Here is an 18,826-nt window from a genome sequence, read left to right as displayed (position 1 = left end):
TTTCCATTAGGTAGATCAGTCAAAACCCAAGTTTTGGTATTTTCTAAAGCTGCAATTTCTTGATCCATGGCATTTCTCCAACAATCATGTTTGATGGCTTGGTTATAGGTTTTAGGTTCACTAACTTGGGAAAGATTAAGGACATATGATTTATGAAGAGATGATAATGCATCATATGATAGATATGAAGAGATAGGATATAAGGTACCTGTGGATGACTGAGTGGCGGAAGAAGTAGATGACATGTTGCAATGATAGTCCTGCAGATAAGATGGTGTATGTTTTGGCCTAATTGATTTCCTTTGTGGAGTAGCAGTGACAGGTTCAACAGAAACAGGCTGAGAAGAGAAAATAACAGGGTCGGAAACAATAGAAGGAGGAGATGTAAGTGGTAAAGAGGGTTGATCAGTAACTTCTGAGAAAAGAGGTGATGGAGGTGAAATAATTTTGGTGACAAAATCCAAGGAATTTTGTGTATTAATAGGTGAGTGCTTGTCACTAGTAAGAAAAGGAAATATATTTTCATAAAAAACTACATTCCTTGATAGAAAAATTTCCCTAGAATTGAAATCTAACAAAAGGTAGCCTTTCACTCCTGTTTTAAAACCCAGTAAAACACATTTTCTTGCACGAGGTTGAAATTTTGTTCTATGAGTTTGAAGAGTTGAAGCATAGCAAAGTGAGCCAAAAACTCGTAAGTAAGTAATGTCAGGTTTAACATTGTGTAACAGTTGAGATGGAGAAAAATATGTCAAAAATTTGGAACGTAAAATATTAATGAGTTGCACAGCATAACGAACAGCAAAAGACCAGAAAATTATGGGCAAATGGGATTGAAACATTAAAGATCTAGCAACATTGAGAATGTGTTGATGTTTTCTATCAACGACTCCATTTTGTTGAGGTGTTTCAACACATGATAATTGATGTTGTATCCCTTTTTGTCTATAAAAATCTGTCATTAATTTAATCCATGTGTATCTAGACATATCATCTACTATAGTTAAGAAATATTTGAAACCATCAACAGAAGAAGTACTATAGGGCCCCTAAATATCAACATGAATTAAATCAAAAGGAGCTTTTGAAAAAGTAGTACTTAATTGAAAAGGTAACTTTCTTTGCTTAGAATAATGACAAGCATCACAATGCGTGTATTTTGTATTGGGTAAAGTGGCATACATGTTGCGTAATTTGGTATAACAAGAAAAAGAAGGATGCCCTAGTCTATAGTGCCAAATATCTATAGAGTTATGTCTTATTGTAGAACAAGCAATAGAATTCTCAGAAGTAATAGCAACTGGTGAACCAAGGGGTGTGGATGCAGGAACTATCATGACATACAAGCCATCTCTTTCTTCAGCTTTGCCAATCATCTGCAGGGTTGACTTGTCCTGTATTTCACAGGAAAATTCAGAAATGTTAAGTTTACAAGATAGAGATTTAGTTAACTTTGTGACCGAAATAAGATTGACAGAAAAATTAGGAATAAACAAGACATTATGTAAAGTAAGGTGTGGGCTAAGTGAAACAGTGCCAGAAAAATGAGCAAATGAAGAGTTCTTGTTGGGTAGTGATACTGTAATTGGTGAGATTCTATGATAAGAAATAAAATGAGACAAAGAATTAGATATATGATCAGTAGCACCTGTGTCTAGAATCCATTTGGAATAGATATTACCTTGAGCCTGGGAAGAAGTGGAAGCATTATGAGAGCTCACTAGATTAGTAGAATGTGGGATTGTGGGATTAGATTGAGGAAGAAGTGCCAATAAACCATGAATTTGCTCTTGAGAAAGTCCCAAAATTGCGGAATGTGACTGTGCCGGAGAATTATTATAAGAAGGAACTACTATAGAAGAATCTGTTGTAACATTGTGGACTCTTTTGGATTTGAGATCAGGTGGTAATCCATGTATTAGAAAGCAAGTATCAATGGTGTGGTTTGTCCTGCCACAGTGAGTGCATTGTCGAGGTGCACCAAACCTTCCCCCTAAGGAACGAGCCTGAGAACCTTGATAACGAGCCTGAGAACCTTGATATGAAGATCTTCCCCGGCCATAATCATTGGCAGGAGAGGGTTTACCTCTGCCATTGAAGGTAGAAAAAGAAGGTTTAGATTGAGAAACTTGTGACGCCATGACTGGAGGTTGAGAAAGAATTCCTGATTGTAATTGTCGCTCATGTTGAATTATCATCGAAAAAATTTTGGGTAAAGAAGGCAAGGGATCCATGAGAAGGATCTGAGAGCGAACAACAGAGTAATTATCATTCAAGCCTCTAAGGAAACAAAGAACACAATCATTTTCACGATATTCCTTCATTGTCTTAGAAACAACACAACAAGAAGCAGAAGATTGGCATTCAGGAATAGGGCGAAAATTGCAAAGTTCATCACAGAGAATCTTCATTTTAGTGTAATATGCAGTAACACTTAGATCAGATTGATGCATTGAATAAAGATCTTGATGCAATTGTGAAATTCGAACAGAATCACCTTGGGAGAAACGATCTTTGAGATCCTTCCATGCCGTAGCAGCAGAGTCAATCCAAATAATACTTGTAGCAATCTCATGAGAAACAGAATGATTGATCCAAGATAAAACTAGATTATTGCAACGCTTCCATGCTTGAACCATTGGACCTGTACCAGCTGGACAAGGAATGGAACCATCAACAAAGCCAAATTTATTCTTCATTTGTAGTGCCATAGACATCGAGCGAGCCCATCCATGATAATTGTGACCTTCAAGAATCGGGGAAACAAGCACCAATGAAGGATTCTCATTAGGATGAATGTAATAGTCATGTGTTGTATCTTGCAACGATGCGAGAGTAACAGAGGGAGTAGCCATAAAAGGAGAAGAAAAAGGCAGAAAAGCCAAGAACGAAAGGTAGAAAATGAAGATCTCGACAGGAAAAGAATTGGTTGCGGAAGAACGTGATAAAAAATTAATTTTCTTCTGATACCATGTTATGAGAAAAGAAAGGATAGGAATTGTATTTCTTATTCCATAAGAAGAGAGTACAATTTTACATATATATAATTGTTTGAAACAATATATAAACGGAATATAAATATAAAAATAGAATATAAATATATGAAGATAAATGCACAGATATGAACGGAAAATAAATTAAATCCAATAGATTCACTTCTCATAGTTAATTGTATTCAACTTTTTGTAATTTCAATCATTAAATAATAAATTTTCTATTCACTTATGCATTTTCAACTTCATTATATTTGTCTAATTATCTTCACAACAAATTTTTGTACTATTTTATTAAAAACTAAATATTTTAAGCAAAAAACGAAACAAAAACAACTTATTTAATTATTTTTTTTCATTTTTTGGTTAAAATGGAAAAGTTTGTACAATTATTTGCAACTAAGGTTATTCCACTCTTAAATACATATGTACTTAATTTTTTTCTACACCTATTAACAACTTTTAATACCTATTCTTAATAAGAAATAGAACTAAAACAACATTTTTCAATATTTAAATAATCAATACTAAATCATTCTGTTTTTCAAAAATGGAATTCTAAATTATATTCAGTCATTCATGTACACGTTTCATTATTCATTATCCTAAAAATGTAAATATATGTAATCCAGTGATTCCAGGTCGTGTTTCTAACAACCGAGTTCCAACATCAAAAACAAAGCGTGCAACCTGCCTAAATTTTCTGCATGTACGAAATTAAAAAAAAGAATGTGCAGGAAAAAAAATCATAAGTAGGAAGATTTAAAACAGGAGACAAAACCTAAATTATTAAGGGGAAAATGCATGATAGTTTTATTTAAGGCGAACATTAAATGTTTAAATATCGATAAAAAGAACTGCTAAGATGCCGGAACTTATCTTGGGTTTTTCATCAGCGTGTCACATCAACTTCATTGGCAAATACACGTGTTCCCTATAATCCAGGATACATGAGTCATAGCCCACTGTGTTTACTTCCCCTGGTTTGCAACTTTGGTATTCCCATGTGCTTCTTTCTCAGTATATAAACATCACCGTCCTTTCATATCCTCATTCGTTCAACAAAAAACCAATCATAGTCTAAGAAGAATCACAAGATCATCATCACAAGATGAGTTCAACAATTAGAGCATGGAGTGTGGCAGCTAGTGTTGGAGTCGTGGAGGCCTTCAAAGATCAAGGTATCTGTAGGTGGAACCATGCTTTGAGATCTGCTCAACAGCATCTCAAAATCCATCTTGGTTCATTCTCTCAGGCTGGGAAGCTTTCTTCCACTTCTTCTACCATGCTCTCCATCAGATTGAAAGAGCAGAACGCAAAACAATCAGAAGAGTCTTTCAGGAAAGTCATGTACTTAAGTGTTGTATGGTAATAGTACTGAAATATTAATTGTTGTGACGATCATTTTGTAGACTTTGATTATCACAGTGCTGACAATTGCCAAATTTTATTCCTTAGTGTGCTTTTATTTCCTCTTCCATATGCCTAATCTAACTTTCAGAATGGCCAGGAACAATGATTATCACAGTTCATAGCTAGGACAGAAAATATGTTGCTACAATTGATTCGTCAGTTTTGTAGAAGAATGGTAACTGCATTTTTAAAGCTTTATTATAATTAATTATGTGATTTAGGTTATATCCTCTTATATTCAAGCAGAGGAACCAATTTTGCAAGTTTTGTGGCTTTATGTTTCTAGTTCAGTTTCATACTTTTTCTTCATCGGGAGTTTTTCTCATGAAGTATTGAGATATGATAAGAGAAAACGTACGTATTCAATTACCATCAAGTTAGTAAGACAAACTGACTGCATTTATAATGTATATTGGCAGTACCCCTAATATAAAGATAAATCATAATGATGTGCAATATCTGATGATTATTACTACATATGTTCAAGGTTCTTTTCAATATGATTTATAAGAGTAGTACACAATTTGTAAATTGAATTGTCTTCCAAAGTGATCTTTTAGGTAGGAAAAAGATTTTATAAACAAATTAATGGATTAGATTTAGTACATAATCAATTATATATTTTTAAGTTGGGTTCAGAAATAATCCATTTATCATAGTCCAAATAAAGTTTTTCGGGGATAAGTATTTAATTGAGTATGTTTAACAATAATGGGTTAGTTTGTGCATAACTAGTTTTCATAAGATTTTAATATAATCGATTATTTTTAAATATAACTTGTAATTTCAACCTTTTCTTAAAAGTTTTCCTTTCAAAAGCTTCAAGTAATAATTGATTAATATTAAAATAAATGCTTTCTATGTTTATAAACAAACAAATTAATCGATTATGTTTAATAATAACCGATCATCTCATTACCAAAATTTCTTAAAATGAAATACTCTCATTTTGAATATATATATATATATATATATATATATATATATATATATATATATATATTCTTTTTACAAATTTTTTAAGTTAGAGTGGTTATTACATTTTTTTCTCGTATTTAGAATATCCAATTTTAGTTTTATTGGAGTGTATTTAAAACTAAACTCCTTCTTTTAATTCAAATTTGCTCATTGTTATTATTTAAGATTTAACTCAAAGTGGTAAAAAATAGTTTTTAAGCTTTGATAGATGCTAAATGATCGAATTACAAAAGTTTCACTAGACACTAGTACAAAAATCGCAAACGACGTTATATCATGAGACATTAAATTTACGTCGAATTAAAAAATTTTGGCATTAAACTTAACGTCGAATTTTGTCAATATTCGACGTTAATCAATTTTTTTTTGTTTTTTTTAATTAATTGTGATCTTTTTTACAACTCTACAAGACTTGAAAAACCAAAAAACAACACAAATAATAACCAATAACAAACAAGTTCAATCAAACAACAACAAACAAGTTCAATAAAAAAAACAAAAAAACAAGTTTAAAAATTAAGTTCTTCAAAGCGAAAATGAAAACGAAAACTTCGTCAGAATAAAGTTTTGTCACAGTGAGAGAAAAAATAGAATGCGCCTATGAAGGACAAGAGCACGAAAATAATCGGTTAAAACAAACAAAAATCATATATAAAGTAATTAATTAATATGCATTTGTATCAAATGAAAGAAAGATTACATGTGATACTGTCAAACTTCATTCGAGAAAAGTTTGAGAAGAGAAGAAGGTATCGCGCGCTAAGATAAAGTGAATGAATTTTCACTATCTCGCTCAATATTTATTGAATTCACTAACATTTTAACGTCGAATTTAAAACGTCTTCGACGTTTTATATCATTTTACGTCGAATTACAATTGAAAACGACCTTTAATAATTGCATTTATTTACAAAAATGTCACCGGTCATTTTTAACGTTGGTTATTCAGTGGTTAGACGTTGAACGTGTGACGTTATACGTTGTTTTTGTATTAGTGAGAAGACCTGGTTTGTTGAATTTCATTAGACGATTTGATGGTTATTAATGTGTTGAACTTTTTAAGATAAGTGACTTTGATGTTTGATTGTATACATGCTTTTTACAAGTTCTAACATGTATTTTGTTTGTTGAATCTCTCGTTAAAGTGTCTAATATGTTGAGTTGTGATAGATGATATAGTTGATCTATGAATATGACAATAGAGATTTAATTTGCTTATTTGAATTGAACGAGTTTATTTAGAAAATTTGATTTAGGATATTGTTTGATTTATTTATTTAAGCGAAAAAGAAGTAAATATGTTTCAAAGATATTATTAAAACCTTACTTATAGAGCGCCTTATGCAAAAAAAAATACAAAGATACATATATGATATTATAGATTTTGTAAAATCAAATGTAAACTGATTTAGAGCCACAAAGATTATTCTTAAAGAGACACGTAAAGAGTTTAGAGCTGAAAATGGTCATTTATAGACCATTCATGCCTCTTTGCTATACACGCTTAATCACAAACTAGATTTTTTTTATCTATTTTCTCTTTTATAATTCTTTCTCTTGTTTTCTGCATGGAAGGATAAACCTTTTTGGATTGCTTATCTAGTGAGTTCATAGTGAATTATGAGCTTCTGTCCTTAACATGTTTAGTTGTATAATTTTATAAACATAGTGTGCTCTTTTTAGTTTTGGTTTTTGCTATTAGAAATATTTTTTAACGCATGTTAATAATTCAATTTTGAACTTTTATTGAAATTTTTGTTAGTTTGCTTAATTCTAACAATTTCTTGTTTGCTTAATTCAAGATGTAAAATAGTATAAATCTTGAATATAAATGCTTGTAGACTTGGGAGATACTTAATGAATTAATTTGAAATGTGCTTTGATCATTTGTCCTTTTTGAATTTCAATCTTTTCTCTTGAGGTTGTTTTAGAATGCTTGTTAAAAATTTAACATTATTCTTTAATTGAAGTTCTTGTTAGTTTTCTTAATTCTAACTGGTAGCATAATGCTGAAGAGAAAGTTTTGATGTTGTTTCAAAGTCAAGTCTCAAGTGCTCTTATTGCAGGTTACAAGTGCTCTTAGTTTTCTTTCAGTTGATACATTTTAACAAATTGTACCAAGTTTTAATAGACAAAAAATCTTCATTCTTAAGAAAACATACTTTAGACAGAAGGGTATTTTAATAATTTTTATTTTTAATTTAAAATAAAAAAAATCAGAAACATTTACCTAACCCTAATTCACCTTCCTCACTTATCCAATTTGTTTCTCTCTCATCTCCATCCTCTTTAAAACACAGTAACCTGTGACACAGCAAAAATGGAATGAAAATATGCTTATCAATCTAAAACATTTGAAAGGGAACGAGCAGTGGTCTCTTTTCTAACGTTGGTTATATGCAGGAAGGTGAAAAATATATTGCAAAATATTGTTTTCAGTGATGAAAAATATGTTTTTAAAATTATTTTTAAGAGTTGACTTTAGAAATCCATTTTCTGGATAATGACTTACCCCTTCCGGAATCCCCTACCCACATAAGGGTTTTTCTCTTCTTGAAAATATTTCCAGACAACTTAATAGTCAAAATATCAGATCTCCCTGAAGATAAATTACTACTTCTAAAATTTAAAAACGAAATTTAATAACAATCAGAAGCGAAAAGATATAACACAACCCTCCAATAAAAAATCAACATCAACATCATCAATTATTTTATTATTAAAGTGGAAAACAAATAAACGAATAGAACAAGAACAACAAATTGCGGTATCGCAAGTTGTTATGTGTGGGTGAGAGAGGGGGATGGAGATGAGAAAGAAACAAATTGGATAAATGAGGAAAGTGGATTAAGATTAAGGAGTGTTTCTAATTTTTTTATTTTAAATTAAAAATAAAAATTATTAAAATATTCTTATGTTTAAAATATGTCTTTGTTCACATGCACAACGCGTATAACAGGTAATTAGGCATGCGAAATTTATTATCATATTCATAAACGTAGAAACTTCAAACATTTGTATAACAGCTTCTGGCATTAGTCATTTTCTCTGCAACATCTGAAGCATTTGTATTTGGACATGCAGCTTGATTTGATCTGGTTTGGTTCATACCACCTTTACTGGAACATATTTGACTGCATGAGGCACCTCTTCAATTTTTGGTGAAGAATTATTCTTCTCCTGGTTGTCTATAAAAATAATTAAATATTACTAACCAAAAAAATAATTAACATAACAGAAAATTTAAATTTATAAAAGAGAACATTTATTATGGTATAGGCAGAACCAAAGGAACCATTAAATCATTCAAAATAAAAAAAAATTAAGAGGCTGCGAATCAGATATGCAAACACGATAGGGACTGAATTGGATTTGGATATCTGATTCAGTCCCCCATCGCATTTGCATATCCGATTAAGTGCGTATCCGATTCAGGCCCCCATCGCAAGCTCTTAGTGAAGAGTTTTTCTTAAGAAGGAAGTGGTCACGTGTCATTTTATAAGTGGAGAAACTCTTACTAAAGTGGATTGCCACATGTCACTCTAAGAGTGGAGAAACTTTTCAAAAGTGGATTGTCACATGGCACTCTAAGAGTGGAGGAACTTTGCAAAAGTGGATTGCCACATGGTACTCTAAGAGTGGAGAAGACTTTATAAAAGTGGATTGCCACATGGCACTCTAAGAGTGGAGAAACTTTGTAAAAGTGGATTGCCCATGTCTCTTTAAGAGTGAATAGTTTTTAGGGTTTCTTGTCTGCTTTAGAGACACCTTTCTCTATAAATAAAAAGGGTCTGCTTCCTTGTAAAATCACTTGATGAATTTGAATGTTATTATGCCAAAATGTGTGCAACCATATCTTGTCTCAAGTCAAGGTTAGAGCATCCCATGATGTCCCTCTAGCCATCCTTCTCTAGAGTTGGCCTAGCCTCTCCAGAGATCCATCAAACACCTCCATCCCACCCAAATACTCATTAAAACCTCACCAAAACTGTGAGCCCACCACCATATCCATAGCTTCCGCACCAATTCCACCTTCATAGCTTTATCTTTGTGCTTTGGCCCAACCTAGCTCGAGGAGGACGCTATCACAATGGAAGAAGACGAATTGTGGTGCTATGGTGTTTATGTGTGCCTGGAAGCAGTGGAAGAACATGAATTGTGGTGTGTGTGTTGCTGGAGTGTGCCTGGAAAATGAGATGCGAAAGAGAGGGAGGAACGAAAGAGAGAAAGATAGAAAGTGAGACAGTGAGTTTCAAGTGGGCAGGCCTGAAGAATAAAAACTGACAGATTTGACCATTTAATTGTTTTAAATATTAATATCGTTTTAAGTAAGGGTAATGTTGGCATTATGAAAATATTTGGAGGTGTAGAGTGAAAGACTTAGAGGTGTAGGGTGAAACACCCCTATGGGTATATTTAGTTAAAACTTATGGGTGAGACCCATTTTTTATCTTGGACTTTTATGGATAGAACTTTAATTTCAGTTGCACAAATAAACATTAGAACATCCAAGAATAATTTATGCACTAAAACTCACTTTTTTTGTCTCTTTAATTTCCAAACCCAATAAATCTAATCTCATCAAAAATTTTAATTTTAAAGCATAAATATGGATATAAATATGCACTCATCAACGACAAAAAAGAAAGTTGTGTTGCAACATTGTCTTCCACCAAAGATGCTTCAATACCTATCATTCATCTACTCACACCAATAAGGTGATCATCACAAAAGAAACAAACATAGACATACGAAAGAACAAAAGAAACAATAGGATAAGTTAATATGCTAAAGAGTTTTCATAAACAATTAAATCATCTAGATATACACAAGGTAAGCTGGCTAGAAAAAAAATAGCATAAAAACACCTAATAACATGTTAAATTTCATCACATAGCTTTCACAGAGTCATACATGAAATCAAACTCTTCTAGACCCAACTTATCTAAATGGGTGCGATTGAGTCAAACTAATGAAATCCATGCACTTGTAGTGACAAAAAAACAATGCTCTACCGAGTTGACATACACAAGGATAGTCTCTCTCATGCTTATAAGAATTCTAGAGTCGTTTTTGTGACAGAATCTCCTACCATTCTCACCACCTAATCATTCTTCTTTACATGAATATGAATGATTAAAAAAGTTCAGAATAGGTACATAAAATGAAATAGTCCTTAACTCAATTCTTTAAATTCTTTAAGCTTTTTAATTGATTTAACAAGTTACAAAGCATATGTATAAACTAGAAGATATGTATGTGATTTAACTCTATTGTTACTTCAAAACTTGAATGTTATTATCATAAGTTAGTGTAAATGTCATCTTGAATGAGAATTTAAGTCTTATTAGTTGTTTCATGTCTTTCTTTATTTTTTGAATTTTCTTTTTATTTTATATTATTAAATGTAATGTTACATGAATGATATGAGACCTGAATAATAAAATTTATAAGTAAATAAAATTAAAATATTTAATTTAGAAGGAAACTCTTATATAAGATATTACTAAAAAATAGAAATAGTGCGTATGTTAAGATATAACAAATCAATAATTTTTTTTTAATTAAAGTATTCTTGATACAGAAGGAAATGATATTTGTTTTAGTTTTTTATATTCTAATAGTTTGCCGTTGATGGAAAAGTGTATGAATAATGACCTTTTATTACTTTTTTCTTATATAATAAAGCAATTTAAATTAAATTATATTTATGTGGGAATTAAATTGAATTTAGACCTTTGTAATGTTTTGGGATTATTTTTTTCAAAAAAATTGTAAAATAGTTATATTATAAAGTAATTAAAAATATATAATCTATAAGACATTATTTTACTAAAATTTTAAAAATACTGAAGAAAATAGGAACTTGTTAGTAACGAAAGAATGTGAAATAAATACAAATGGACACAACTTCTTTCAAGACAATTTGTCCGTGTCAGTTTAAAACAATAAATGACTAAACGCGTTCATATTTATCTATTTACGTTACTTTTATTATATCTTTAAAAAGTTATTATGAAAAAATAATAAGTTGAAAGACAAGTTTTATTTAAAAAGAAGAAACAAAGTACAGCAAAAGAAACAAAGTCTTTGTAATATCTTCTATCCGGAAGCACGGTCTTCTCTAAAGTAACAGGTTTAGCTTTTCAATAAATATTGTTTTTGTTAAAAATCATTTTTGTTTGTCTCTTTGCTTTTCAATCAATGAGAAAATTAAATATATTCATTTTATTTTAATAAAATTTTATCAGAAAGTAAATCTTAGTTGGATGCTGCTTAATACTTTTTGATGAAAACAAATTAAATATCCTAGATAACATGTTTTTGTCTTAAAAAAGTTAGATACTATAATTTTTTTAAGCTTTTTAATTGATTTAACAACTTACAAGCTTACAAAGCATATTTTTAAAATAGAAGATATGTGATTTAACTCTATTGTTACTTCTAATGTTATTATCAGAGGTAGTGTAAATGTCATCTTGAATGTATGAAAATAGACTATTTAAATCTTAATGTCTTATAGATTATATATTTTTAATTACTTTAGAATATAACTATTTTATAATTTTTTGAAAAAAATAATACCAAAACATTACAAAGGTCTAAATTCAATTTAATTATCGCGTAAATATAATTTAATTTAAATTGCTTTATTATATAAGAAAAAAATAATCAAAGTAATTGTTCATACACTTTTCTCACAAACAGCAAACTATTATAATAGAAAAAACTAAAACAAATATCATTTCCTTTATTGAATTGTTATATCTTAAAGTACGTACTATTTCTATTTTTGTAGTAATATCTTATATAAGAGTTGTCTTCTAAATTAAATATTTTAATTTTATTTACTTATAAATTTTATTATTTAGATCTCATATCATGTAACATTATATTTAATAATATAAAATAAAATTCTAAAAATAAAGAAAAATATTAAACAACTAATAAGACTTAAAGAGTCTTTTCTCGTACATTCGAGATCACATTTATAGTAAGTTAAGTTTTGAAGTAAAAATAGAGTTAAATCACATATTTTCTGGTTTAAACATATATGCTTTGTAACTTGTTAAATCAATTAAAAAGGTTAATTAAAAAATTTATATTATCTAACATTTTATAAGAGAAAGACAGCATGTTATCTAGGATATTTAATTTGTTTTCATCAAAAAGTATTATGAAGCATCCAACAGTCAGTCTGTTTTCATATAGGATTTACTTTCTAATAAAATTTTATTAAAATAAGATGAATATATTTAATTTAAAATTATAAAATATAACACATACAAGGAGAAAAATACTAAAGGGTATCCCTAAAACACAAGCAGTCTAACAAGGAAGAACAAAAGCTATCTGGAATAACTTTCTACATGAATATGAAATATAACAAGAAGATCTGCATCAACTTTTACAAGAAGATGATATATTGACAAATCTCACCATTTAATCCATGGAGAAAATTAAAACATGCAAATTACATCTATGAGGATTTTGAAAATTAAAACATGCATGGCACGGTCTATGAGTGGTAGCAGATCCTTTTCTGGAACTGCATCTATAAAGGATTTTGTTATTTCTCAGAGTGAGTTCATTTATAAGCAACTCGTTGGATTGGACAAGACATCCAAATCAAAAGACATGATGTTTGAGATATAGCTGCTCTTATTGCTCTTAGAGATGAGGCTATGAGGCTAAGAAGCAGGCAAACCATGCACATATGCAAGTAATGCCCTCAAATGGCAGTTTAAGGATTGACTCAGGAACTGGAGATGAAGAAAACAAGAATCAGATGGATTTTGTAGATTCTCCAAATGATGAAGATGAAGATGCAAAGTTAGCACGACTCTTGCAGGAAGAAGAGTATTGGAAATCTATGAAGCAGAAGAAAAACAACAGATCAGCCTCTGTATCAAACAAATTCTATATCAAAATTAATGAAGATGAAATTGCCAATGATTATCCTCTCCCTGCTTTTTACACAACCTCCCTTCAAGAAACAGATGAGTTTATAGTTTTTGATAATGACTATGACGTGTATGATACTGAAGATCTTCCTGGAAGCATGTTTCATAAGTGGTCTTTATACAATTCAGATGCAAGATTGGTTTCCTTGGAACTTGTTCTTATGAAAGCTTGTTCAGACAACGATGTTGCAATCTTTGGTTCAGGTGTAATGACTTCAGATGAGGGAAGTGAGTTCCATCTTGAAACTGAGGCTGGCCAATCTTCTTCCACTAGTTCAGAAGCACAGGCTGCTGATGGAATGCCAATTTCTCCATTTGTGACTGGTCTTACAAACAAAATGGAAGAGCGGCACCGTACCAAATGGTTTGTGAAGAAGAAGAAAGTTTTGGCACGGAGCGAGCCTAATTTAAATCCTAGAGCAGCAGTGGGTGCTGTTGTTTCCAAGAGAAAAAGCAACAACAACAAAGCTAATCAATAGAATACGGGAAGAGTATTACTCAAACCACTTGCCAGAAGATTCAAAAGAGGAGCCTGTCAGCGAGTTAAAAGAAGAGGATGAATTGGAGTAACAGGAAGAAAATAAGAGGCAAGAGGAGGACAATGAAAAGGAGCCAATACTTTTGGAGGGAACCTCAAAGAAGAATTCACATTCAAAGCAAACCATTCAAAATAAATTACTTCTTCCATACTCATCCTAGGTATGCTCTGATCCAATTCATATGTTGAGAAAAGAGAAACAAAAATATGGTTTACAGAGAAAACAAATACCATTAGAACCAAGTTGAAAGGATTGCCACCACCATTAGGCACAAATATGAACCTCCTGAGATGAGCAAGCAGGGACCAAGTTCAGCACTGAGTTGAGAGTGAGTTGAATGGTAAAGAATAAAGAACCTGTGACGAGATAATGTCTTCATGGGACATCGCAGAGATGTTGCTCTGTTAATTGCTTCAGCTTTCTTGCTTCTTCTTTTGAAGAATTGTTATCATACAGAATTTTATTATTCTTGGTAACAGGTTTACATAATTATAAAACAATGCACCGATCTCACAACCAATAGGATGCAACAATGCACCAATGTCACAACCAAACAGATGCACCGATGTCACAACCAAACAGGATGCACCTATGTCACAACCAATAAGAGTGCTTAATGATGAGATATCCCGTGATGTTTCATTTTTTTTTATATATTTTAGGTTGCTGTTAGATTTTAAAATTAAGATTTTTTCTTCTATCCCATATTATTTTATTTTCTTTCTTTTCTAAATCAGCATTTTATTACTCCTCGACATCAGTAAAGTAAAGTATAAAAAAATTATGTTTATATGACCCTTGCAGATAACATTTATAATTATTTTTTTTTAATTTTCTTACGTAATCAATTAATTTATTTATTGATTACGTTTAAGATAAATTTTCCATGGATTTTATATGTTTAAGACTTTTACGCTTGTTTTATTGAGCAATAATATTGTTAATAATATTGTTGTAAATATGGTTAGTAAATGTTGTATCTAGTTTTTAGAGTAAAATATTGGTACCAATGAATGAATTATAGGGCATTTTTAAGGAGGAAATCTCCTTAAATGTCTTTTACTAGGGTGTATATTGAGGTAAGAACATTTTTAATTATTTTTTATTTTATTTTTTTACGTAATTAATTAATTTAATTTATATTATATATATATGGGTGTTAAATTGATTTTTTCTAATATTTTGAAATTTTCTTTTGAAAAATAATGATAGATAGATTCCAATATAATTAAAAAATATAATCTATATTGTATGACGCTACTTTTTAAATCTTTTATAATATTAAAATTGTTTTTATTATGCACATGTAGATGCATTTTAGTTCCACAAGATTCTCGTTGAGTATTATCTTTTGCGAAAGGTTTAGCGCTAAGCGTCGTCTCTAAATTTGAGTTTGTATGTTGGATTTGTCTTCTACTTTGGAAATTTTTCATGGATTTTTTATATATTTAAGACTATTATGTTGTTTTATTGAGCGATAATATTGTTGTAAACATGTGTGGTAAATGTTGTATCTAGTTTTTAAAGTGAAATACTAGTATGAATGGATGAATTATAAGACATTTTTAGGGAGGGAATCCCGTTGAATGTGTTTCACAAGGGTATACAATGAGGTAAGGACTATTTCATTTTGTGTAGCCATCCTAAACTCTACTAATCATTCATACTCATGTAGAGAAGAATGATTAGGTGGTGAGAGTGGTGGGAGGTCTTGTCATAAAGACGACCCTAGGATTCTTATAAGCATAAAAGAAACTATTTTTGTGTATGTCAACTCAGTAATGTTTTTTTGTCACTACAAGTGCATGGATTTCATAGTCTTATTCAATGGCACCCATTTGGATAAGTTGGGTCTAGAAGATTTTGATTTCATGTATGAATTTGTAAAAGCTATCTGATAAAATTTAATATGTTATTAGGTATTTTTATGCTATTTTTCTTTTCTAGCCATCTTACCTTGTGTATATCAAGATGATTTAATTGTTTATGAAAACTCTTAACATGTTAGCTTATCATATGTTTATTTTATTCTTTCGTATGTCTATGTTTGTTTTGAGCAAATAATAGGTATAGAAGAATCTCTAATAGAAAAATTTAAAACACGGACAAAACTTAAATTATTAGTAGGAAAGGCGTGACATAGTTTTATTTAAGGTGAACATTAAATATTGATAGAAACAACAGCTAGCATGCTGGAACTTATCTTGGGTTTTTCGTCAACGTGTCACATCAACTTCGTTTGGCAAATACACGTGTTCCCTATAATCCAGGATACATGAGTCATAGCCCACTGTGTTTACTTCCCCTGGTTTGCAACTTTGGTATTCCCATGTGCTTCTTTCTCAGTATATAAACATCACCGTCCTTTCATATCCTCATTCGTTCAACAAAAAACCAATCATAGTCTAAGAAGAATCACAAGATCATCATCACAAGATGAGTTCAACAATTAGAGCATGGAGTGTGGCAGCTAGTGTTGGAGTCGTGGAGGCCTTCAAAGATCAAGGTATCTGTAGGTGGAACCATGCTTTGAGATCTGCTCAACAGCATCTCAAAATCCATCTTGGTTCATTCTCTCAGGCTGGGAAGCTTTCTTCCACTTCTTCTACCATGCTCTCCACCAGATTGAAAAAGCAGAACGCAAAACAATCAGAAGAGTCATTCAGGAAAGTCATGTACATAAGTTGTTGGGGTCCCAATTAGGTAGCATAAGACCGATAAGAAAGTCTGTTTTTTTTCTTCCGATTCAAGGATTGAGGTTTCTGTGACCATATTGTATAGTAATAGTACTGAAACATTAATTGCTGTGACGATCATTTTGTAGACTTTGATTATCACAGGGCTGACAATTGCCAAATTTTATCTGTGTTCCTCAGTGTGCTTTTATTTCCACTTCCATATGCCTAATCTGACTTTCAGAATGGCTAGGAACAATGATTAACACAGTTCATAGCTAGGATAGAAAATATGTTGTTGTTACAATTGGAACATCTTTGTAGCCGATTGGTCAGTTTTGTAGAAGAATGGTAACTGCATTTTTTAGGCTTTATTAGAATTAATTATGTGATTTAGGTTTAGCTGTAAACAGGTTGAAATTAATAATATCCTCTTATATTCAAGCAGAGGAAATTTTACAAGTTTTTTGGCTTTATGTTTCTAGTTCAGATTCATACTTTTTTCTTCTTCGGGAGTTTTTCTCATGAAGTATGAAATGATCAGAGAAAACGTACGTATTCAATTACCATCAAGTTAGAAATACAAACTGACTGCATTTATAATGTATATTGGCAGTACCCCTAATATAAAGATAAATCCAAATGATGTGCAATTTCTGATGATTACTACATATGTTCAAGGTTCTTTTCAATATGGTTTATAAGAGTAGTATACAATTTGTAAAGGTTGAATTGTCTTCGAAAGTGATCTTTAAGTAGGAAAAATATTATCAACAAATTAATGGATTAGATTTAGTACATAATCAATTACGTATTTTTAAGTTGGGTTCAGAAATAATCCATACAAAATTTTCAAAGTTACAGAGTCGTTATTACAATTTTTTTTTCTCATATTTAGAATATGTTAGAAGTGGACTTTAGGTCTAAGTCAACCCCACAAAATCAGCTTGTAAGGTGAGGTTTGCATCCCACTTATATATTATAATTTGGTCTTATCTCTAGTCGATGTGGGACTTCTAACACATCCCTTTTACACCGAGGTATAGACATCTCGTGCATGATAGTAGAAATTGGGTGGTCCAATAACGGCCTGATAGCGGGTGGAATAGAAGAATAGAATGCTCACATAGAACTCGCTAGGATAGGCTCTAACCATGGCTCTAATACCATATTAGAAGTAGATTTGTGAGCATTCTATTCTTCTATTCCATCCGCTATCAGGTCGTTATTGGACCATCCAATTTCTACTATCATGCACGAGATGTCTATACCTCGGCGTGAAGGGGGTGTGTTGGAAGTCTCACATCGACTAAAGATAAGGCCAAATTATAATATATATATATATATATATATATATATATATATATATATATATATATATAAGTGAGGTGCAAACCTCACCTTACAAGCCGATTTTGTGGGATTGAGTTAGGCTTAAAGTCCACTTCTAATAGAATATCCAATTTAATTTTAGTTTTCTTGGAGTGTATTTAAAACTAAAGTCATTCTTTTAATTTAAATTTGTTTAATTGGTATTATTCAAGATTTAAGTGAAAGTGGTAAAAGATAGCTTTTAAGCTTTGACAGATGCTAAATGATCGAACGAGAAAAATCTCACTAGAAGACTTGGTTTGTTAAATTTCATTAGACGATTAGATGGTCATTAATGTGTTGAACTTTTTATGATAATTGACTTTTGTGTTTGATTGTAGACATGTTTTTTACAAGTTCTAACATTTGTTTTATCGATTGAGTCTCTCGTTAGAGTGTGTAATATGTTAAGTTGTGATAGATGATATAGTTGATCTATGAACATGCCAATAAAGATTTAATTTGCTTATTTGAATTGAACTAGTTTATGTAGAAATTGTGATTTAGGATATTGTTTGATTTATTTATTTAAACGAAGAAGTAAATACATTTTAAAGTAATTATCAAAACCTAATTTATAGAGCGTCTTATGCAAAAAAAAAGATAAAGATATATACATGATAATATAGGCTTTGTAAAATCAAGTGTTTACTGATTTAGAGCCACAAAGATTATTCTTCAAGAGACACATAAAGAGTTTAGAGCTGAAAAGGATCATCATCATTACATACCATTCATGTCTATTTGTTATATGCTTAATCACAAACTAGATTTTTTTTATCTATTTTATCTTTTATACTTTTTCCTCTTGTTTTCTACATGAAAGTATAAACCATTTTGGGTTGATTATCTAGTGAGTTCGCAGTGAGTTATGAGATTTTGTGCTAAACATG

General features: G+C 30.8%; 1 protein-coding gene across 1 annotated transcript; it reads left to right on the top strand.

Moving 5' to 3' along the window:
• The first annotated feature begins 16,256 nt into the window (after positions 1–16,256).
• LOC108340019 (uncharacterized) lies at positions 16,257–16,744 on the top strand. Its single transcript, XM_017577249.2, has one exon. It carries the CDS (start codon positions 16,324–16,326, stop codon positions 16,588–16,590), a length of 267 nt encoding a protein of 88 aa, XP_017432738.1. The 5' UTR covers positions 16,257–16,323; the 3' UTR covers positions 16,591–16,744.
• The last annotated feature ends 2,082 nt before the right edge of the window (positions 16,745–18,826 follow it).

This window comes from Vigna angularis, chromosome 5, assembly GCF_016808095.1.
Source record: "Vigna angularis cultivar LongXiaoDou No.4 chromosome 5, ASM1680809v1, whole genome shotgun sequence".
Classification (NCBI taxonomy): domain Eukaryota; kingdom Viridiplantae; phylum Streptophyta; class Magnoliopsida; order Fabales; family Fabaceae; genus Vigna; species Vigna angularis.
Note: the sequence above shows the minus strand (reverse complement) of the source record. Positions and strands in the feature narration are given on the sequence as shown.